General features: G+C 39.3%; 1 protein-coding gene across 1 annotated transcript in view; it reads right to left on the bottom strand.

Annotated features, from left to right (window-relative positions):
• The window catches only part of ANO2 (anoctamin 2), a 159393-nt gene that overhangs the window by 14189 nt on the left and 121077 nt on the right, over nt 1–24127 (bottom strand). The window contains exons 15-20 of the mRNA XM_059471896.1: nt 23871–23933; nt 17768–17969; nt 13890–14001; nt 12619–12676; nt 11658–11758; nt 4159–4307 (exon numbers count right to left, since the gene is read on the bottom strand). Of these exons, the coding sequence (XP_059327879.1) occupies nt 4159–4307; nt 11658–11758; nt 12619–12676; nt 13890–14001; nt 17768–17969; nt 23871–23933 (685 nt within the window). The remainder of the gene's footprint in view (nt 1–4158; nt 4308–11657; nt 11759–12618; nt 12677–13889; nt 14002–17767; nt 17970–23870; nt 23934–24127) is intronic.

The raw sequence follows: 24127 nt of genomic DNA, 5'->3' as shown, positions 1-24127 counted from the left end.
AAACAGAAGTTGGATGATGAAACCTTTTATTATTACTTCTCCTTGAGGAAAAATGTTTTTAATCAATTGCTACATGAATCTTGGACTACTAGAGGGATTATGCTAGAGAAGGGAAGACCAAATGAAACAGGAATATGAAAATCACTGCTGATTTCAGTTTCTTCTCAAGGAAACATAAGTGGTATAAATTTCAGACATTCATGTGCATTATTTTGCTCTTGGAGCCAATTTAATAAAATTTCTGTCATTAGCAATATTTATTGCTACTCTAAATATCTATTTCTTGCCAACTTCTATCATTGCAGGCCAGTAGCACACATTACAAACTTGCTGCCATGTGGAAGAAGAAATTGCTGTACATTCTACTGACTTTGGGAATGCACATGGTATGGTATGTTGTCTTGGGTCAAAAGTCTTTATACAGTTTTGAAAGCAGGAAATGCTAAGGACAAATTTGACGCATATTGAAAGCAATAATTTATGTTTCAGGATTACTTGAGCAAAATTTTCTGATCACTCAAGCGTTTTAAGTGTCTCCACTAAGAAATGCAGGAATACATCTGTTAATAATATCAAAACAAACAGTCATAGCAATGTCATTGGTGCAAGTCAAATATTTGTGCAGATGTGCTATTGCAGCCAACCTGCACAACAAAAAAGCTCAGCAGAGTCTGCTGGTGAAATCAGATTCAAAGACTTTTACCCAAAAAAAAATAATCTTATCCATAGAATCACTTGGGCTGGAAGGGACATTTAAATGTCATCTAGTCCATACCTGTGCAATGAGCAGGGACTTTCAACTAGATCCCGTTGCTCAGAGCTTCATCCAACCTGGAATGTTTCCAGGGATGGGCCATGCGCCACCTCTCTGGGCAACCTATGCCAGTGTTTCACCATCCTCATTGTAAAACAAATTCTTTCTTACAGCTAATCTAATTTGTTGGCATGGATTTGAGTGACTGATATTTTGGAGAAACCAGTTTCAGTAAACAAAGACAGAGTAACCTTTCCCAAATGGGAAAACAGGGGAGGTTAAAAAATAACCAGTAAATCGTGTTATTTCTATGAACCTACCATGATTTAAATGAGGGCAGGGGTAGGAGAATGAGAAGGTGGAAGTCTCTCTAAGGCTTCAGGATTGTTAGAATAAGAAATAAGAACAAAAATGAAAGCAGATTGGAAATGGACATCCCAAAATTTAAGTGGGGTAGTTACCATCAAAAACTCCTTTATCAGTGGCACATCATGTTGCAAAACACATACTGAGACTGCTCCAAGCAGTGTCTCTCCGAGAAGTGGGATTAATTTGTTTCACAATGAAGTGCAAAGAGAATGTGTGATTTGCCATGTGGGCAGTGGGCCAGACTCCAGGTTTTGACAGAAATCAGTAAAAGAGATTGGATATATGGATAAAAAAGGCAAGGACTGCCTGTGATTAGGGTACAGCCTAGTGAATGATAGACTTGGAGGCAAGAGTCTTAGCTATGGATGTCACCCATCCTTAAAAGTGGGAGCAGGACAAACCTGAATGTAGTTACTACTCACACTTGGATACGTAATCTGCCTGCTTCTGTATGAAACCCCATCACCATCTGCCTGGGGAAACCCCAAAAGCAGCAAGCCCCATCTGCAATTCCTCCTTCAGCTGCTTCATTCCAGATTGCCACTGATGCCTGAGGGAGGTTGCCGGAATAAATCAGTGTGAAAACTAAGAAAGAAGTTCTGAAATAGCAGACAGATTTCTCTCTTTTCCTTAATATCATACCTCTTCTTGCATTGGAGTAATACTGCCTTTTTAAGCAATTCAGGAGAAAAAAAAAATTTTTCCTCTGGCCTTCTGCATTGCTTCCCTTCCCACTGTCCCCAGCTCGAAGTTAGAGAAATAGATAAATAATCTGCTGAGTGGCCTCTTGCAGCATGATGCCTTTGACAATAATCCCAGCTGACAGGTTCAGTGCTGAGCTGCACCAAGTGCTTCCTGCCAGCATGGGTGGTCTGAGCAGTGGATCTGACAGTGGAGAGCAGGGACATGGACCCAGGGCAGCAACTGGGGCTGGGGAGGTGCAGCTTGGCTTTCATTTGCTGCACATTTGTCTGCAAATCCCACAGCCCGGGCACAGCATGGCATACTTTGGGGCTTCTCCACTTGGGAAGCTCATCCTCCTGTTGTAAACAAATATTTAGACCAATAATTAATCTCTTCATTTTCCCTAAATCACCCCTGAGTGGCTGCAGGCTGAGGAGCTCACTGCAGTTTATGAACCTGGAACAAGGGACTGATCTAAATGACAGGCTTAGTGTCTAGTGATTTATATCAGTAGCTTATACCTTGATAGTACAAGTCAGTGCCATGGAATGGAATCATAGAATATCCCAAGTTGGAAGGAAGCCATCAAAGTCTAACATCTGGCCCTGCACAGGACAGCCCCATATATTCCTGAGAGGGATTCCACCATATTCCTGAGAGCATTGTCCAAGCTCTGGCAGGCTGGGGCGGGGATCACAGCATTGGAGCATCACTCTTCACATAGCAGAATCAAGGCCACTGACAGCAAACCCAAAAGCAATGCTGACAAACATCACACCAGTATATATTTGTTACTGGTAACTAAGGTCCTTAGACTTTAGTCCTCCTTGTCCTTAGACCTAGCTAACCAAGAAGTTTGGGTTGTTAAAAACAGGTATTTCTGGGTTATTCCTGAGCCCAAAAATACAAAAAAGAAAATTTACAGGAAAAAATGTCCATTATGTTTTTTACCATTGTTCAACTTCAAAAATTGTTAAGAGGCTTGCTTAAAGTTTACAGGAAGAAAAATCATCTCGGGCTGAAGTAACTCATGGGAAAAAAATTGTCCTAAAGGATAATTTTTCAACAAAGTATCATTAAGTGCAGAAGAGGATAAGATAACAGAAGAGACAACACAGACAAGATCCTTAGGTGAGTTGGAACAATTGAGAGGAAGATAAAGGGAGGTGAGGGATTCTTGATGGCACTACAGAGGACAAGGCTGGGATCCTAAATATATTAATAAGACATCCTCAAATCTGTCATCATGCAAAATACCTCGTATACACTTAGGCATTATAGAATTACATAAATTCACCATTCCGTAAATTTTAATGTATTAATTTTTAATTCAATTATAAATTATATCTACAAACAAATATTGTTTCTGTATAGAGAGATAAACCATATATGGTATTTAATTTTTTTGCCATCAAATTTGTTCCTCTTTAGATATTTTGAGAATAGCGACTTGTGTTAAAACAGGAGTTGCCACATTCAATATTTAACCAGATGTCTGGTTTTAGACACCACGTCCATTGCGCTTCTCCCTGAATTCTTGTGTGGCCTAAAGCTTGGGTTTGCCTAGATTATTTCTTTTCTTTCTACTCAGCTACCCACAGCATTCCTGCTTTCTCCTTCCCTGCCTCTGCAGGGTCAACTCATGGGGCAGGTACAGGCCTGTGCTCCCCAGTAGAAGAAAAACACGGACACACTGCAGTGAATCCACTGGAGAGCCATTAAGATAAACCTTAAGATGAGCAAGGAGAAGTTGAGAACACTGGAATTGCTGTACCACAGGAAAAAAAGGCTCAGGGGATATTACCCATGTGGCCAGTTGGAGAGCACAGAGCTAAAACCTTCTCATGGGCACCCAGTGAAAGGACAAGAGGCATAGGGCACCAAGGGAAATGTAGGGAGGGCAACTTAAACTTTAAAAAATCCTCAGTAAGGGTGATCAAATACAGGAAAAGTTGTTGAGTCTTCAGCCCTGGAAATACTCAAAACCCAAGTGGACAAGTCTCTGAGCAACATCCTCTAGCTGACCCTGCTTTGAGCAGGAGGTTGGACCAGCTATCTCCAGAGATCCTTCCTAACCATAGCTGCTGATTCTGTGACTAAATGGTTTCTGTGCACTTTCCTCAGCTGGGAACACTGGAATCTGGCAGCAGAAGTATTAACAGATACTCGGATTCATCATTATTTCTCTGTTGGCACTATTGTATTCTCATAGCCCTGCTGGCTCACATGGAATTTCTGCAAACTACAAGTGCTGGGGTACTTTTCTCCCTCTCTCATGACCACTTCTGGCATTCAGTCCTATGTAAAGCCATGGTTATTGCAGAAAGGGAAAGAAAATTCTGAAAACTTACTCATTTCCATGTATTCTGGAGTCAGCCCAGTGAAAGGTTCCAAGATGTAGTCGAGATCCCATTGCTGAGGGTCCTTGGATTGGTTAGTGTCCATTTCCTTTACCTCAGTTCTTTCATCCTTCAGCTTCCTAAAGAGCTTCTTGAGCTTCCTGAGGAACAAAAGTTCAGACTGAACTAAGTCTGGTTTTTTTCTTCCCCTAAAAGATTTGGCCCAAGTCTTGGCACAGCAACACAAAATTAATCCTGTGTTACTTTGGTGCGTCACAGGGGGAGTTTACACCACCCTGGGAAAGTTCAGATATTGTTTATTGACAGGTACAAGCTAGTGGAATTGAATCCAGTACTTTATAAATATTTTTCTCTCTAGATGCATATTCCAAGGGGGTCTTCCTGAAGATCCTGGAACCTAGATAACATTAGTAATTAGTACTCTCAAGAACAACATAGTGAGTACCTCTCTTTTAACAAAATGCAAAATGTAGTGGTTTCATTCCACATTTTTACTACAGGCACACTTTCATCTCAATATAAGAATTGGAAACTTCCAGTATAATAGAATTTTATTGTCAAAAAATTTTCAGATGCTCATGGGTTGTGCAGAAAAGCTGCAGCTGCCCCATCCCTGGAAGTGTTCAATGCCAGGTTGGATGGGGCTCTGAGCAAGCTGGGATAGGGGAAGGTGTCCCTGCCCATGGCAGGGAGCTGGAAATGGATGAGCTTCAAGGTCCTTTCCAACCAAGGCCATTCTGTGATTATGGGATGTTTCCAAAAAAGAGGGTGCAAGAATGTACTGACAGTAGAAAAAGCAATAGCAAACACTGTCCCACTGAAATGGGACAAATTTAATGACATTGACAAATAAATTAGAGTAAAATGAATGATTTCTAAATGAAGAGTAAAGTTTTCCCAGTGTTCCCCCATCCTTTGTGATATTTTAAATACACATGCATCAGCAACTTCAAGCTATTTTATACACTGAGAAATTTCCATGGAAAACTACAGTAGTAGAGTGAGGTATTTTTTCATAATCAAGGCAGCAAAATACAGTCAAATTAGCATAAAAGAGCCAGATTTATACTTATTGCATGTCTTTCTTTTGGAGATGATATTTATCTTCCACACAAATATGCGGCACTATTTTACAGCTCTTCACGTATGTACCATGAGTGAAAGTACAGACTAATTCCAAAGAGGTTTTGCCAGTAGTGTAAGTAAGGATCCCCCACAAAATCTTCCCCCACAGCTTGTGATAAACTCTTTCAACTGTAGGTGTGTGGCCTGGATACAGCAATATTTGGGAGAAGGGGTTTTCCTTTGGACCTCCAGAGAAGCAGAACCACTTTCCTGGACCCTGGCTTCAGTAGCAGGACAAGGTTGAGGAACAAAAGTTGGCAAACACAATAAAGACTTTGCTGTGTGGGTTTATTGCTTCATTCCTAAATTTGCACTGAGCCATGGGATCACTGTGTTCCCACAGTGACTGAGGAATTTCTGCACCTACCAGTGTTTACAAGACCCATTCCATTTCATCACCAATATGGAGGAATTAGGAAGACACTCTTTTAACAGGTCTAGATTGCATCAAGCTCTCTCAGATCCTGGATCATAAAGTTTCAGAAATCAACAGGACAACTCCTGATTTTGTTTGTGGTAGAAGGAAGATGTAGCTACCCAAGTCTGATGGTAACATCATCAGTGCTTTGGCATTACTGGTAACCAGGACACTCAGATTGCACAGTTTTAATGAAAGGGTGGGGGTAAATTTAAAATGCTTCACGAGACAGAATTAGATTAATCCTTTCAAAGACTTTTACCTCCTACATCATGCAAATTCAGCCATTTCAAGACACTAGATTCCCTTTCTTTCCCTCTGCCTTTATGGCAGCCTAGGTAACTTGTCAGCGACAGAGGTGATGTATCATTTAAAGGGTAGGAGGCTGGGGCAGGATTTAAAATAATCAAAGAATTCCCAGGATGTTTTTCCAACATATCTCAATTAATTTCCTAATGTGAGGGACTCTCAGAGGATGGTGAACAATAGATTCCAGACAATGCTAATTTCTGTTCCAATGAAATGATACAAGCTGTAAATGTCTCTCACACTTCTGTGGGCAGATGAGAGTGAAGATGATCTTGTTGTCACAGCACAGCAGCAGCTGAGATAAAATTTGAGTGTGTTTAGATGTGAAATCTGTGCACGTGTGATCTAATCCTTTAGCTACAGCACCATAGAGTTGAGTTCTGGAGATTAATACATACAGACACCTCCCACAAGAATCTAGTAAATAAAACAATTATTGTTGGTTTTAATGTTCATTTGGGAATACACCATATCCAGGTCTCAGTTGCTCAGAATAATTTTTAATATTTCATCTGGTTATCTCTAAGCCAGGCATGATGAACAGCAACTTTAACCACTTGAAGTTCAGCTTTGAAGAGTGTCTGCATGCTTCTTTTTATGTTTTTTTGTGTTGGTTTTTTTTTTTTTTTTTTTTAAGATCAACTGACTGAAAGCAAGCCAAACCAATTATTTCAAATTTTCCACAAAAAACAAAAAGTACCTTTGTATCATATCCAAGCATGTGAAGTTTGAAACCAAGCAGAAGTGTGTCAGAAAGTTAAAGGAACAGAGAAGAGGGATTTGCAGGATGTTATTCTCCAGCTACACAGCAATGGGCAGCAATAGGGCAATGAAAATGAGTTTTGCAGAACCCTTTATCTGTATTTATGATTGTGATGCTAAAACTGCACATGCTTTTTAAATGCCTTTGTTTGAAGCTGTTTCTTAATTACCCAGATCAACGTTTTTAAAGGAAATTGACAGAAAAAGAGTTCTTTTAGCTTCTGATTTTTTCCCTACAGGGCAGCTCCTCACAGTGAGGAAATGGTAAGTTGGCCCATTCAGGATGAGTGTCCCAGAAGCTTTGTGCTGAAGAGGCTCATGCAGCAATGTTTCATGATTCAACACAGATCTGAGCAAAGAGGGAAAACTGTAGAGCTGTAGAATAGCCATTATTTCTGGTTGTTTTGTCAGCGAATGTCAAAAAGCAAGGTGCACCCTTAAGGAAACTGAACAGCATGTGAGAAGAATCAATGCAGGATGAGAAAGAAAGAAAATTACCAGGTTTTTATCAGGCTGTGTCTAGAGCAGTTAAAAATGACACTGCAGCTTCTCAGAGGGGATTGGCACCAAATTATTGTATTAGGTAAGAGGTGGGAACATGGTTGAATTATGCTGATTGTAATTCCCAGTATAACCAATAAGCACTGCATAATGCACGTTAACAAGGATCTGAAGTGAGCATAAAATCACTACCTGTCAATAACACTCAGGATTTTGAGAAAAAAATATGATGAAAAGAGAGAAATCAAGCTCCAAGTGATCCTGGCTGGGCTGTAAGCACATGGTGATTAGATGAAGGCTCCTTTTCAAAAATCAGAGAGATGATTCAACAGTTTCTCTATTGATACAGTAAGAAGGAGCAGCTGGATTTGGGGTATCTAGGGAAAAAAATGATGATGACTGGAAAAAAACAAAAAATTTGTGGAGTGAGTGAGAGTGGAATAGATGGAGGCTGAAGAGGTGAGGCATCTGGAGGGCAGGCTGAAAGAGAACAGATGCAGGAAAATTACTTTGTTGGCACAAGTGTTTGTGTCTTCAGTGGCTGTACAATTGGGATTGTTCAGCCTGGAATAAAGAAGGCTCCAAAGGGACTTAACTGAGTCTTCCAATGCCTGAAGGAAACCTTTTGGAAAGATGGAAATAGACTATTGAAAGTGATGGAGTGCAGGAAATGGGGGAATGGCTTCACACTGACGGAGAGCAGGATTACATGGGATATTGGGAAGAAATTCCTTTCTGTGAGGGTGGAGAGGCCCTGGCACAGGTTTGCCCAGAGAAGCTGTGGCTGCCCCATCCCTGGAACTGTCAAAGGCCAGGTTGGATGGGGCTCTGAGCAAGCTGGGATAGTGGGAGGTGTCCCTGCCCATGGCAGGGGATTGGAACTGGGAGGTCTTTAAGGTTCCATTCCAGACCAAACCTTTCTATGATTCCATGATTCTATGAATACTTGCTAGAACAGAGATGAATGTGGAAGTTTTACATGAAAAGACAGAAAGCCCCTAGAATCCAGCTGCCAGGAACAAAGGATTTTTTATAACAGGTGGGGTTTTAAGGCTCCTCTTCCAGCTGATGCTTTTTGATCTGTATATAAAAAGGTGCAGAGAGAAAGCTAAACAGAAAAGATTTCTAGGTTGAGTAGCTGGAGCACTTGTATGGGGACAAAAGGAAGAGCAGTGACCCAGACTCTTGTGTCCTTGCCTGTAATTTTCTTTCCTGCTTTTGGGAAGGAACACTGAAGATCCAGGCTTTCCTTCAGTCATATTCCTACAGTCAGTTCACATAAAGAAACACCTTCTCACATTCACAAGCACAAGAAGGAAGCAGGGGAAGAGCAAAAGTATCTAAATTTCTTGTTCTCACACAAATTTTTGGTACAGCCATGCTTCCTTCGCACACTCAGATATCCTGGATTCTACAAGTTTCAGTGGTGTTTGGGGTTTATTGGTTTCTCAGTCAGAGGAAAACTACAATAGAAAACAGGAAAAGAAAAAAAAAAGGAAAAAATCCCCACCCAAACCTTTAATTAAGAATAATTTAGTAAAGGTGAAAAACAACATAAGAGACAGTAGCTATGAAGGGTTGTATTTAAATGGATTTTATTAACTCTTGGTATTGTCATCCAGCATATTTAAGTATATTTTGAAGGAAGTGATGGAAATTGATGCTGAATAGAAGGGCCACAACCATGGCCTCACTAAATTCAATAGTTTTGCTGTTCACTTCAATAGGGCCAGGATTTCACCCTAAGGGTTTAACACCAAGGTCAAAACCAGAGAGTAATAAAATAACCACATGGATGGGTTTTTTTCAGTAAGTTCAGAAAAAAACCCAGAACTGAATAAAAAGGGTCTTAAAAGAACTCTCGGTTAAGGCTTTCAAGCCCTGCAGCCTTTTAGGGTCAATTCCTATGGCAACAGTAAAAGAATGATGGTATGTGACACATCTGAGTGAACTTTGGCATATTTACATCTGTTAAACTTGTGAATTCCAGCCCCACAGAACACACATTTCAGTTCAAGAGGGTTTAGTTTTCTATAATTCAAATCTTGCTGCATTTACCTAGCTGGTTTGCTATAGCTGGATGCAGAAATTAAAAAAAGAAATCATGCAAAGTTCAGGAGATCAGCAATTATATCTAATATAGCTGCGGCAGCAGTTTCTGCAGAAACATTGAAGGAAAAGCAAGGATGTGTACCCAAAAAATGCAGGGCTGCCATCTGAATTTTCCCTCCTCACCCAGTACTGACCATGGATAAAGCAGAATGAAGACATGGAAAGATGCTTTCTAATTCTTTCCAGTTTGGGGTTCTAGGAGCATAAAGTATGACTGCTGCTTGCATCATCTACTTAGCAGTAGTTCTTGAGGAGAAAGAGACAAAAATGGGATTTGTGATTTCTGCAAATCACCTGAAACGCCTTGGGTTTTTTGGTGAATCCAATTAAAAGATTTCCTGAAAAAAAACCCTTGAAATCCTAAGACTTCAGTGAGGAAGAAAATGTTTTTTGATGAGAGTCATCACAAAACTCAGCAGATAGGTGCTTCCATGTTACAGATGTGCAGGGGACAGCACCAGATTCTGAGGACCAAATCACTATTTATTGTATTCCCTTCTGTCTCTCCACATGGAGAAGGTTGGTGGCAGCACCTGGACTCTGCCCACAGTGAAAATACAGGGAGCCAATGGAAGAATCTGTGTTATTCACCCCGACTCTCAGTCCCTCCAAAGAGGCACAAGGCAAGGGGGAATGAAAAACACAGCTGCTGGTACCCCTGAGGAACCAGCCCAAACCAGTACAGTGGTCCATTCAGGAACAGGAGGCTAACTCTGATTTAATTATGTGCTCAGTTATTCTTCTGGTGCAAATAGGTCTGGGGAGAAGGGCCGAACCCTACAGACACACACACAATTTTCTTGGGAATGCAGACAAGCAAAGAAAAGCAGATATGTTTATTCCAATATGACAAGATAGCCCTGTGACTGAAATGAGGTATTTATCTAGGAAGGAGAGGATGAAAGGATGATTGTTTTTAAACAGTTTTAAAAATTGAGGCCACTACAGTTTGTTAAATGAAGGTTGGGGGAGTGGTTCTGAGGGAGAAAAATTAGATGAAATTATCACATTCTTGCACCAAAGGGAGGGAAATTAAAAATAATTGGACATGACTTTCTGTTTGGACTAGATCAACACATGCTTTCATGAGTCAAAAATAATAAATACAGTATTTGTAACATCATAAAATTCCCATTTAAAAAGTCCAGTAGCAGTAAGTTTTTGGAAGACAAGAAACAAATTACAGCAGGTTTACACTGAGAAAGCTTTAAGCCTTCAACATGTCAGATATTTTGGGAATGATTTACCACCCTTTTCTCAAAATAAAATGTAAACTCAATGAGATGCAGACACAAAACAGGCCTTCCTATTAAACTTTGACACAAGAATAATGAAACCATCCATAATCTACATCTGATTTGTTTGGGAATTTTTTTCTCTCTTTATTTAAATTCCTTGCAAGGAAAAAAAAAGTTCTTGCTGAGAAAAGGGAGGAAAAGGGCTCATTTCAAATATATTTCATATATTTTAAGAATCACTCCTCTTTATTTCTAGTTACCATCATGCATGTGACCTGAAAGCTGCTGACACCAGAGTTGGAAGATTCTGCCTCATTTCAGTGGAGCTGAGATGTCTAAACCAGACTCTTCATCTCCAGCATTTCACAGGCCACTGCCACCATGAAGCAGACCTCCCAAGAGGCAGGAGCAGGACTTTCTCAGCGGATTCTTAGTGCTTGAAGATCCCCTTGGCACTGGTGGTTTTTCCTGCTGTATTTGAGCACTAAAGCAGTACATGGCAGAAAGGCACTGAGCTGTCAGTGTCTCTGCTTGATTTTGCATCATCCCAGAATGACATAAAGGCACCTTGGAAACATGTGGATTTCATCCCCAAACCCATAAAATAGTCATAGATCAAGTAATAGATTTTAACATTTTTTATGGGCTATTGCTTTCCCCCAGGATATGTCCCCTCCACTTTGTGCTAATTTGTATTCAATGCTGCTGTCCTGAAACCTTCTCTGAAAACTCCCAGGAGATCTATCATACCTTACCTGTTTTCTCTGGTTTCTAAAATTAATTTAAATCAATTATTTCATATATTCCATCATTTTCTTTAAGCCATTTAGTGAAGATATAGCAAATTATTCAACATAAAATACAACCAGATCATTTCACCACAACCGAAAATGTCATTTATCATCACATTCAATTAGAACCCACTGAAGGCAGTGGCAAAAGTCCCATTTATCTGAATAAGGATCAAGGCTTTGATTTACTGTGCCGTAGGAATAACACATAATGGAAAAGGCCAGGATACATACGGGATTCCAATTTCAAAAAGATTGTTTTGAATCAGTTGCTTTCCAAGCATGATGATGCTCAGCTGAATGCAGAGTTCCATCAGACACCCTCCTGGAGCACACTGCAATTAAACAAAACCAGAGAGTGTGAAGGGATTTAGAGAATTAATTTTAAAATATCCACTTGGGAGAGCTGCCAGTGTCTCCATGTGCCCACTGTCCCTACCACCACTTTTTGTGAGATCACAGAGCTCATTGATTACTTCAAATCTGTGTTTGACAAGGTATTTCATCTCCTCTCATTAAACTTCATTATGGAAAATACGCAGAGCTCTGAAACATCCCACGGTGCCCTGGGTCTCCTATATTTCCTTTAAAAATATTTACTATATAATCAATGTAATAACCATAATGCAGGATCATCGATACTCTTCCAACCTGATCTCTCCTGGGGGGGAAAGAAAACCTTCAATCTTGTAAAGACTTTTATGTCAGCTTTATTGTCAAACCTTGAGTACATCTCTCAGCTTTCAAGGGAATACCCACAGCAGCAATCCCATTCATGAGGGGATTAAAAAAAAAAAAAAAGTTTATAGGTTTAGCACAAAATGGCTCCAGGTTTTTAAGCTATTGAATTTGCCAAGCTTTTAGCGATCTGCAGAATGGGAAGCCAGATTCACACTTCCCAAAGGCCTCAACCAAAACATGGGATGTTTGTGCCTTAGTGCCCAGTAATAAAGCACAGAAATGGTGAAGCTTCACCTAAGAAAGACCATGAAACAGTCAAAACTGCAGAAAGAAAGAATATAAAGTTTCCTTAGATGGACACCCTGGGTTTTGCTTATTCAAGTTAAAGATTTATTCGCTTGTTTTAACATGTGTTTTCTATTTTTCCCCTGTTGTCTCTAGTCCACTGAACACGGTACACATATTTCTTTGTGTAAAGGATTTTATTTGTAATTTGAATTTCATATGTACTTACCTCTTCCATCCTGTATCCTTCAAACACATACACATAACGACCAGGACGGCCAACAAACCTGAAAGCAAAAATAATATATAAACTAGAATAAAAACAGAAAAAGAAGCTAATATTGACACCATGATTTAATATAAAACCACAAAAATAAGTTAACTTTGAAATCAAGATCGTTCATTTGCATTAGTCAAAATATTTCATCAAAATATTTCAGAAGCTGCTTCTTAAACATGAATTTTCAAGGGCTCAGCATCTATTCAGCTTTGATTATTTCAAAGAAATAGGCCTCTATAAATGATTTTCTACTACATCTGGATAAAATAATTTTAATAAATATTTTTCAGTGATAAAACAATATAATTAAAAATACCTCACTTGATTAGAGATGGAAAATAAACCTGGGGACACATATCCTAATTCACATTCTCTTACATGTGAATAACGCCCTGAATGAAATTATTTGTACATCTGTACTCTTCTGGCTACACCAGGAGAAACAATGATATTGACTTTATTTGAACCATACAACACAAAAATAAAGTTAAAAAAGAGAGAATTTGGTGACTTTTTTTCATTGGTGTCTTAAAATATTTGCAACGGCTGGCAAAATGCATCATTCATCCTCAAATGAAAGGTGCTGGATAGGATTAGTGAAGAGTAGAGATTAAAAAATTTTACAGCCCCCAAAAGGAAGAGCAAAATGGTAGTAAACAGAATCCAGAGGATGTTTTAAACATTTTTTGCCAAAGTTTTAGCAAATAATTATTTTAAGCTTCCCATTCAAAAGCATGTGGATGACTGGGTCCCAAAATAAAAGGATTCTGAGCCCATAGGAAGTCACAGTTATTTAGCAGAACAGCTGAATTAGCTTTTTGGTCAATCACTTCATTTGCCAGTTGACTGTAGTTATTTCTTAATTTGATACATGAAAATAATGTAAAATAATGTGAAAGTAATAGAAAAAAGAGCTCCATAATTTTAAATGAAATAGGAAGACCTTTCTTTGCCAAATGATGCTTCAAGGAAAATTTGTTAAACTGTGGAAAGTTAAAGCCTGTAAGCACCACCATTCATTATAAAAACTACACTTTTTAAAGAAACCAAAATGAATTATTAACTATAGATAAGCCTGTCAAAGATATTTTTTCAGAGCTGGCAAAGATGACCACTCTCAGGCCTTTGTGCCCATTTTTATACACAGATCCACTAATATAGACACATTATATAAAAATGCATATACAGAAATATATATATGTAAAGGATATTTATCCTACCTTCCTTTAAAAAAGGCAACATAAAAAATTGATGCATAAGAATTCACAAACTTCAGTAGGAATGCCTTCAAAATCAGTCTTTCCTCAAATGTTTTCTCTGTTTTTGGTATTTCTGGGGGAAAAAATAGCAAACCAGAGAACTGAATCAGTAAGTAATATAAAAATCCCTGAATCACCAAACATGTACAAAAAACTCCCAAACTTCAAACTTTGGGCTTATATTAATTTTTCTTTTGTACCTCTAATTTGTACCAAAGCCACTAGGTCTGTCACTGAGACCTGCTTTCCAGAAATATTCAATTCCATAAAGCAAAAGCAGTATAAATTACTCTGCTGTATAATGGATATTAACATACACGAGTATATCTGCTACACAGTTACACAACTAAAATAACAAAACATTCGTATTCTCAGTTGAGGAATGCTGAAAGCAAAGTACAAAGACTTTCAACCAGAAAAAAACCACCTTAAAAGCATCCTTAACATGTAGTCCACAAGCCTTCTTTTCTCTGGTGAGATTGTTGAAATGTTTAATGCTAAATACAAGAATAAATACATTTTTGAATATGCTATTGAGATTGTTGAAATGTTTAATGCTAAATACAAGAATAAATACATTTTTGAATAAGGTATTAAGTGAATTAAGTGCAAAAATAATGGCACATTTTTGTTACCAATTCACTACATATGTTCTGTATTTCAATATTTCTTGGTTTAAATATTTTCAGTATTCATTACTCTGTTCCCAGATTTATTTTCAATTTCTGTGGAAATTTTCTGGCAGCAGAAAGCACAGGTATAAGACAGAGGTTTTTCAAATTGATGGTAGAATCCTTTTATAAAGATTTTATATGGGTGAAACCCTTGCGTTTCTCTGCTCATCCTGAGCTGTATCTAATGTGAGAGAAGATAATTTTATGATTAAATTTATCATTCTTGGCTGAATTTCTGTGGCATAAAGAAAGTGTGGAATAATAAGGAGATCCAGAGCTCTGGCTTAAGGACTTCATTAAAAATACTGCTGTACTTGTAGGGTTTTGTTTCAGGCACAGTTTAGTGTTCTGTTTGCTTTGCTGTTGTTTTGGGGTGTTTTTCCTTAAAAAAGCTGCATAATTATTTTAGCACTAAAGGAAAAGAAAAGCCTAATGAGCCCTCACTGCCTGACTTTCTTTGTGATACTTTCAACCACATTTTCATAAAAGATCAGTGCACAACCTGATGAGCCCTACAGCATAACCCACCTATAAGTATAAAAAAAGCTTAATTAAACCTTCAAACAATTTGTAGTTGATCTCATACACTGAATAGATCCTCAAGAGAAAAGCTCAGGGCAGCAGGAATATTGAATAACAGCAGTGCAACTTTTCATTTGAGGGAGAAAAATCCTATACCCTGCCTTACAGAGAACCTCCCCCTGCACCCCGCATGGATGAGCTCAGCCTCTGGATGAACATTTACACACCATATATGGTCCCAGAGGCTCCCTCAGACATCCTATACCATAGCTGTAGAGGCATGTGTAGAATTTGTCCTCCAGCTCGTCGGATGTGCTGCATGAGAAATGCTTTCAGCCAGAATAGGTGCATTTGTAACAGAGAAAACCCCCTCATCCCAAAAAACAATTAAACACTCGGTGGTGGGTTGTTATGCCAAAATTAGGCAGCTGGAAATTTGTAGGTGGAGGATGAGTTGAGCTAAGGGTGGAATGGGCCTTAGCTCTCTGAAGAAGCTGTTGCCTTTGCAAGGGACAAACACAAGTAGTTTTGATTTTGTCCTCTTTTCACTAGTTCTTCCTTGGCCTCAAGGAAGCATTGAGGTTGGTGAGGCTCTGCACAGGTTGCCCAGATCAGCTGTGGCTGCCCCATCCCTGGAACTGTCCAAGGGCAGGCTGGATGGGGCTGGGAGCAACCTGGGCTAGTGGAAGGTGTCCCTGCCCATGGCAGGGGCTTGGAATGGGGTGAGCTTCAAGGTCCCTTCCAGCCCAACCCATTCTGTGGTCCTGAGTTACAAGTGAACTGCAAATCTTGTCTGGCACCACCTGATTACTGAAGACAATCTGTTCTTCCTGAGAATAGCAGGATACCATCTGCACTTTGGCTGGTCTGATCTGTGATAAAGGGGCATCAGTGCCCCACTCTGCTGGGCCCACAGGAGTCCTGCTCCACCCTGTACAAGCTCTCTGTATTGATAATGACAAAACTCCTACTCTTTTCCTCCTGACTGAGGAGGTATTGAGGCATATGCATGACTGTGATCCTATGATTAACCCAATTGCTATCAGTGCTATTCTTGTGCTTACAGATGTAATTTTTTACCTGAACAGAGATTTGAGTGTACTTGGGTGAGGAATAGAAACTTATGCTGTCAAGAGCTACTCCTTCAGCCCAACAAGTATGTTCTTCAGCTTGTGGATTAAGTGCAGTGTGAAATGAGAATTGAGAATGTCTTTCTCTTCTCAGTAATGAGAGTTCACAAGTTAAGCAACATTTATCAGCATGCATGAATTGTAATTTTTTTAAACATTTTGATTACATTTGGCATCTGAGCCTAGCGCTGGAGAAGGCTGCCTGAGTGAACTTTCTAACTCATGTAATTTGTAGCACTAGAGATTATTCTGACTGGATCCTCCTTAAACAAAACATCTGATGATTGCTTAGGAATGCTGCCCTAATAATGACAGGATTAGAATAAGATGCAAAGTGACAGGGGGGAAATAATCAGCAAGTACGAAATTGTTGTTTCTTTCACAGTTCAGCATGGTACACATTTCAAAGAGAGAGATTTTTCTCCTGCACTTCCCAAAGAGAGGCCATGGCAGTGCCTAACACTTCCCAGCTCCTGCCTAGAAGCTGCTGGAGAAATCTCTATCTTTCCATAGAGCTCTGTCATTCTTTAACATTTGTGCCCTTTCTTACCTGGGCAGGTGCAGTGAACAGAATTGATCAGGTCACACACAGTTAGCAGTCTTTCATGTGAAAGCTGAAAATCTGGGTACAATTTTGGTCTCAACAGTGAGCCTGAGCTCATTTATGCTACTAGAACAGAGTCCATTTGTGTAACCCTGTTACAATCTGCCCAAAGCCTGGTGCAAAACAGAAATAAACAAATGAACCCACCAAAGTGAATTTGTGAAAATTAATTGCTTTGTCTTAATATCTTTCAAATACTTTAGGAATTTCTTCTTAACAGGATCATCCTTCCACAATTCAGGCTTGGATCTCTAACAACTGCAAAACTGTAGTTTGCAATGTTCTTCCAAAAATAGGACTGAAAGAGATGTTTTCATTTGTGAATTTAAAAGTGTTTCAAGAAATTGAGAACAGAAGTCTGAAGAGTAACCTCATGTAAAGGTGCTATCAGTCAACTTCCTTGGTCTAATTTATATAATAAAATAAAGCCCAGCCTAAATTCCTATTAGTAAACGTCTTTAACCTAATGTATATAACAAATCAATACTTTAGGCTTAAAGCTCTATAGGAGTCAAAGGAATTACTTCTCTTCAAAATAAATAAATAGCCAGGCTTGCAACAATATTTTGATGTTTAAAATAAACTTTTAAAGTCCAACCACTAACTGCAGTAAAAATCATTAATGTCCAGCCCAGACATGCCCCCAAAATGGAACCCAAAAATCATTTAAGCAGTAAGGAAATAGTTAAAACTTTCACCAGGGAAACAACATCAATGTAACTTTGTCAGAGCCATCAACATTTTTTAAACAACCCACTGACTTTCTGCAGCTCTTAGCTTAAAGAGGTACCTTCACAGGCCTGAGTGTTTTCAGAGGCCCCATCCAGGAGGAAATACTCCTCTTGGACCCTCCTTGCACCCCCTGGTTTCAATACATGGATTAATGAGGAATGTGGCAAGGCAGTTTACCAATTTCTGTCAGCCATTTGGCCACAGCTCCATAAATTTCATCGAGGATGAGGACTACCACAAGGTTAATGATGACAGCAGTGGCAGTCACAGTCACTCTAACATTGGACCTGGTTGTCTCGTTTGTGCTGAAGGACAAGGCTGCTGCTGTCGTGATTCGGTAGACGATGACACCAAACACTGCTGAAAATGCCAGCATGATCTGCAAACAAATTAACAAATGGATTAGTTCAGCCTGGAAACAGAAGCTTTAGCTGGGAGGTTGGGTGTGTTCCATGAATTGGCATCACAGGGCTGTTTCTTAGTGCGAGGTGACAACATGCAGGTGGTCAAAATAAAAGGTTCTCCAGCAAACAGGGGCATAAATAAGAAATAAGGAAATTGATGCACCACTCCAAACTGGCACAACAATTCAACTGACACAAGATGATCGGGGCCTGGATGCTTCACAGCACCTCTCATGTGAAGACAGTTTGAGAGAGTTGGATGAGAGTTGAGAGAGTTGTCTAGCCTGGAAAAGAGAAGGCTTCAGGGAGATCTTATACCATCTTTCAGCATCTAAAGGAGGCTTATAAAAAGGAGGGAAAGTAACTTTTTACATGGGTAGGTAGTGGTAAGGAAAGGGAGGATGGTTAAACCAAAAGAGGACATTTTTTGTTAGATATTAGGAAGAAATTCTTCCTGTGAGGGTGCTGAGGCCCTGGCACAGGTTACCCACAGAAGCTGTGGCTGCCCCATCCCTGGAAGAGACCAAGGCCAGGGTGGATGGGGCCCTGAGTGTCCTGATCCAGTGAGTGGCATCCCTGCCCCTGGCAGGGAGTTAGAATTAAATAACCTTTAAGGTCCTTTCAACCCAAACCAATCTGTGATTCTTTTATACTGGTTTCATGGATTCCTACAGATAGGCAATTCTGATTAAAGCTACACACATCATTCATGCAGTGAAATTTGGGTTCAAAAGCAAGAATCATTGTTGTCAGATCTTTTATCTGACGATAGATTCAGACGGCGTGGACTGAAAGGCCTGTATTTATGTGCAGTCAGGTAAATGGGCTTTGCTGGCTCAAACAGCTTCACCTGTGCACAGCAGAAGTGCCAACTTACAAATTAAAGTTATTATTCCCCTGTTATTATTCCTTTAAGGCTGACCTAAGCAGGATAATTAGGGCTTCACTTTACATTTGTGTCCCAGAAATCACTTGATATCCCTGGCATTCTTTGTGGGCCAGCTTTGACCCATGAGATGAGGAAAGTTGGCCCTGCTACTAAAGATCAAGTTCCTACAAGAAGAATTTGAATTTCACAGGGTTGTGGTATTCTGTTGAAATAAAAAAAATCTAAACCAATCCACAATGAAAAAGAAATCATTAAAACAATAATAAAAAATAACAAATTTTCATCATCACAGCACAAAAGGGGGAGAAGGTACATTTTTCCCTTTCATTTTTGCCTGTATCAAGAATTCCAGTGTACATTCATTATTTTAGGTAAAACATCTTGAGATCATCAGATGAAAGAGACTACCTCAATGTGAAAGATTAGACTACTGCAATTATTAAAATGGGCCTAGGGGCCCAGATTCAAAACACAGGTTTAAGGAAATTTAACAGTTCATTTTAATGATCCAGCAATAGTTTATTGAATTCCTGTATGCAGGGAAAGGTTGTTGAATGAAAAGGAACTATTGCAAAAGAACCACAACAAGAATCAGAGTCAAATTATTAAAGGCTGAAGGTGAAAACTGGGCACACTTTTATGAAGAACTAATAAACATACTAAGAATTAATTATTTGGAGAAAGTCCTGGAGTTTTCAGATGAAATTGTCAAATATGTTTTGTCAGCAAATAGTACTAGTTAGACCTAGTAAAACATCTAATTTTACTTTTTAAAGAACTGTTTCATTAATTTTAAATGAAATGTAGGTTGAATGACAAAAGCCTGAACCTGAAACAGTTTAAATGAAAACTTTTCAAATGACATAAAATATCATTTCCCTTGGTCTTGTAGTTTCCATTGTGTCAAGGAAACATTTCTAGTTTTCATATCTATTTTTCTTTTGACTTACCTACCAAATGAACAGACAAAAAAAAAATCACATTCATGCTGAACTACCTTTCAGTGACAGAATGGGTGCAGGAACACAAGAACCATAACTTTTTCTTTTCTTCCCCATTACAATCACTAGAGTAGAAAGTAAAATCCCCAACAAAGGAAGAAAACAAACCAGCACCACCTGGTATTAATTTACTTCACCTTCCACCTCTACAGACACCTTAAGCTCCTTTCTTTTTCTCAATTGAGCAAGATTCCTCCTTCTTAATCATCTTCCTGATACTGTCTTCCTGTTTTTTTCCCCTGGATTTCTTTGCAATTTTTTTCACTATGGTGGTGGACAAGGAAAATCAGAAATTGGATGCCTCATTCTGGAGCTGATGAGATCCCTGAGCCTCCATACACACCTCTCTCCACCATGAATTCCCACTTAGGAATTATATCTTAACAGTACAGGAAGAAGAGTCAAGGACAATCCACACTAAACAGAAAAAGAGGAAATTTCAGATCATGAAAGTTCAATGAACTTGAACCTGACCTAAGGATTCCTGACCTGGAGGATGAGAGAGTAGCAACCTTTTCAAATCCATGCAATGCCATAGCAAGGTGTACAAAATTACTAAAACAAAAAAAAAAAAAGTCCTATTTGTTTAAAGAACAAAAATATTTGCTTTGCAAATGCACCAGGGCTTCAGAAACTCTCAGTTGCTCAGCTGTTTAATTTAAACATCTGCTTAGACACAGATGGAAAAATACTCCTTTAGGAGTCTTCATTATCTGTGCATCCAGCAAGAGGAGAAAATTGAGGAGGGCCTGTAGGAGTGCACAGTTACTGTGAGCACAGTTCTCACTCCCCAGACAGTCACCGAGAGGGAATGGTTCCTGTATCTTCACAGCATTTCTCTCATTCCTGAAAATACCTCTTCTGCCCAGATTCCTGGTCAGGCAGGCCACCATTTGTTCAGGTGCCCACTTTGGGGTTTGTTGTCATTGCCAACATTCCCTCTGGCCATCCGTCCCCCCCATTATGGCAGTTTCTTCCCTGAATAGCTGAACTAGTCCATCCAGGACTAAACTGCTTAGAAACAGATGTGAAAACTGGCTGCAGAAAAGGTCACCTACTGAGCCTGGTATGAATGAAGACAAATAGGAAAGCAAGCAAGCTAGATGTGAGAAGGAAGCTATAAAACCCTGTGGGCTAGGCTGATACCTCCATCCAAGTAGGATAACAATTTAATGTCCAGATAGTTCTCTGGCCCCCCAGTAGGGCTATTCTAGAGTCAAATATTACACCATGTGAGTGAGAATAGGGTGGAAGAGGCTGAACTCTTCTGCCTGACACAAATTGATTTTCTTCCTTCCTCTGACTCAGCCAAACAAAGAAAAGCCCCAGTGATTCATTGTTCCATGCCACCCTGCTCTCTCCCAGCACTACCAGCATCTTTACATCAACTCAGAAATCTCTGCCACAACATGTGCCTTCTAAATTTGGGGTTTATAAGTTGTGTTGTGTTATTGTTAATCACACTCAAGAAAAGCTTTTAGATGCCCAGCTGAGCCCAAATCTCCTGCTACCATTGATCTCACTCTGCAAAAGTAAGACTTGTGAATTTCTGTCCTACAATCCCTGCAAAAATGCATAGCTTAAATCAGACTTGGATCTTCTGCCCCCTCTGCAGTCCAGCGAGGCTTTGTGTACAACAAAAGGACTTGATCAGATTTTAAAGCATCCACATATGTGTGAATTAATCCTTGGAATTGTTTGGTGATATAAGACTGGATGAGAGAACCAAACAGAATGGTTTTTTTCAACCTGCATTTTGAACAAAAATACCAGCATGCCTAGCTTAATACAGAGAGAGGAAAAGCCAGAAAAAAAAAGAAAAGACCATGACACAATTCTTGAAAGAGGATTCACAAAAGTGAAGTACACAACAGAAGTATGGAAATTGAGAGGGGGGAAAAAAAAAAGGAAAGATTTTACACTAAGAAAGCCATTACCAGCTTCAAGAATCACCAGGGAAAGTATGGGATGTAAAGCTCAGGGAAAGAGGGACAGAACAAAACAGCATCACTCTATAGCAATGTAGAAATTTTCATGGAAAACACCTATAGATTTGGAACACCCTTTCCCTTTTGGCCTGGGAAAGCTAGCATTAAAAATTCAACTATCGCTTTTACAGCACTAGAAATTGCTTGTGTGCAGGTCTGTGTCTGACTCTTGTACCCCTGCATCCACACATAAATTCAAGATTTTATTATTTATTTTGTATGTAGGCCTTATATTTAAAATAATTAATCTGGGTGAATAATAATAATAATAATAATAATAATAATAATAGTAATAGAACTTAACAAGCCCAATGAGGTTTCTCAGTGCAATTCTATTTCACAGACTGACAACAAAACTTCAATCTGATCGTTCCAATTCCTCTTTAACTAATCTAGCAGGAAAAAGGGAAACATCCCATACATTAAAGAGCAACTTGCAATATCCATGTAGAATAGCAGAGCATGCTCTCCCTCATCAAGAGTGGGTTTGAATTTCATGCATGGTTTGGAAGTTGTCTCCTGTAGGTACTTATATATACATAATGCTCAAAATATTGCAAAAATAAGATCATTGTGTCTGCTTTGCAGATGGTGAAAGTCAGCCTAGTTTCACTAGTCACAAACAGAAGTTGAAGAATTGGAGTTCTGCATTTTACATCTCACAAACTGTAGGTAATAACCCTTTATAAATCTCTCTGAGATGTTACAGTAAGCAGGGAGGGTAATACCTAGGTTATAAGTCAGGAAAGCACTTTAGGCTCATGCTTAGAGGATAATTAAACATGTGGTGAAAGTCAAAAGCACATGTAAGCACCTTGTCTGCAAAAGAATGACTTGTAAAAGCTCAGTCAGGGCTGTGTGCTTAGTCAGACTCAGTGTGGCCTGCTCTAAGTGAAGTCATGACTCATGACACTTAGAGATTCTGCTTAAAAAGTAAATATTGGGTATGGCCACAGCATGGTAAACTCACTCAAAATGCTATGAGTACTTCCATAGAGGACACATCTAAAATGTAGAGAAAATATTCTGAATATGCAATGCATACCTCTTCATAAATATATAAACATATCTATAAGGGTGTAGACATTCATTTCAATGTGAGCATTTGATTGTCAGAAAAAGAAATGAAATCTTCTCAGGACATCTGGTGCAGTATATGCAAATTTGAGTAAATTAGAAATACACTTAGCTATCTTAAAATAATTTAGGCTGCAGGTGAGTTTCCCTAGTTACATGCTGCAATGGTGTAAACAGGCCTTTCATTGCCATTTTATAGTGACTGTAGGTATGAACGGAAGGTTTCAGTCAGTAATTACTGCAACCAGATGGATAATGGGATCCTTTACCATGTAACTTCAGGTTTGTTTCCCAGGCCTTCCTGTGGCTGTTTACAAAGTCCAGTAGCTTCATGATGGGTTTGTTTTGCTGGAAATTTGACTTTTGACTAGGACAATGGTGTTCCCACTTTAGGGGGTGTCCTGCACACCTGATTCTTGCTCCCAAGGGAGGATTGTGTACCATGATCTTACCATGTATACCATGATGTACTGTACAGTCCATCCCTGAACGTGTCTTGGATAAATGTTTATCAGCAACTGATTTATTTCACCTGGATGTCGCCTGTTCAGAGGCTCAACCTTTCCGAACGTCACTGTGACCAACATATGCAATACTGTGCTCACAGCTAAACATCAATGTTATCCCTTCATTGGATAACAGAGATGGAGCAGAAACCCTGGAGGAGAGGCAGAATTTGTATAATGAACAGCTGGCATAACAGCAAATCAGACTTTCCACAAGCAGCCTTTGGAAAACGAGATTAAAGCTGGAGGCGGGCATTGAGCTCCATGAGCCTTCCTAGTATTTCTCCCAAACTGACCTTACCTTCAGATTTTTAACATATTTGAGAACAGCAATTCAAGGGTTTCCTTCTAGATGCTCATGGCAAAGTTTCTCACACCTAATAAACAATAAAAGCAGAAATGAAATGTATGTTACCATGAATAGAATCAGTCCAAAGTTTGCTGCATATCCAGGCATGCGGTCACTCCATGTCAGTTTCTCCTTTTCATTCTGTAGGCAAAACACATAAAATAAGAGATGTGACAGAACTGTACAATAGGAAATATTATGATTAATAGGATTTGTTGTTGAGAGCCATTCTCAGTTCCCCTGCTGTGATTTTGAAGTTTATTATGCAATTCAGAACACGGATGTTTTTAAAGTAGATTTTAATTGAAGATAAAGGAGGGGAA

Source organism: Ammospiza nelsoni, chromosome 5, assembly GCF_027579445.1.
Source record: "Ammospiza nelsoni isolate bAmmNel1 chromosome 5, bAmmNel1.pri, whole genome shotgun sequence".
NCBI lineage: Eukaryota > Metazoa > Chordata > Aves > Passeriformes > Passerellidae > Ammospiza > Ammospiza nelsoni.
The sequence above is the reverse complement of the archived record's forward strand: the minus strand, read 5'-3'. Positions and strand labels throughout refer to the sequence as shown.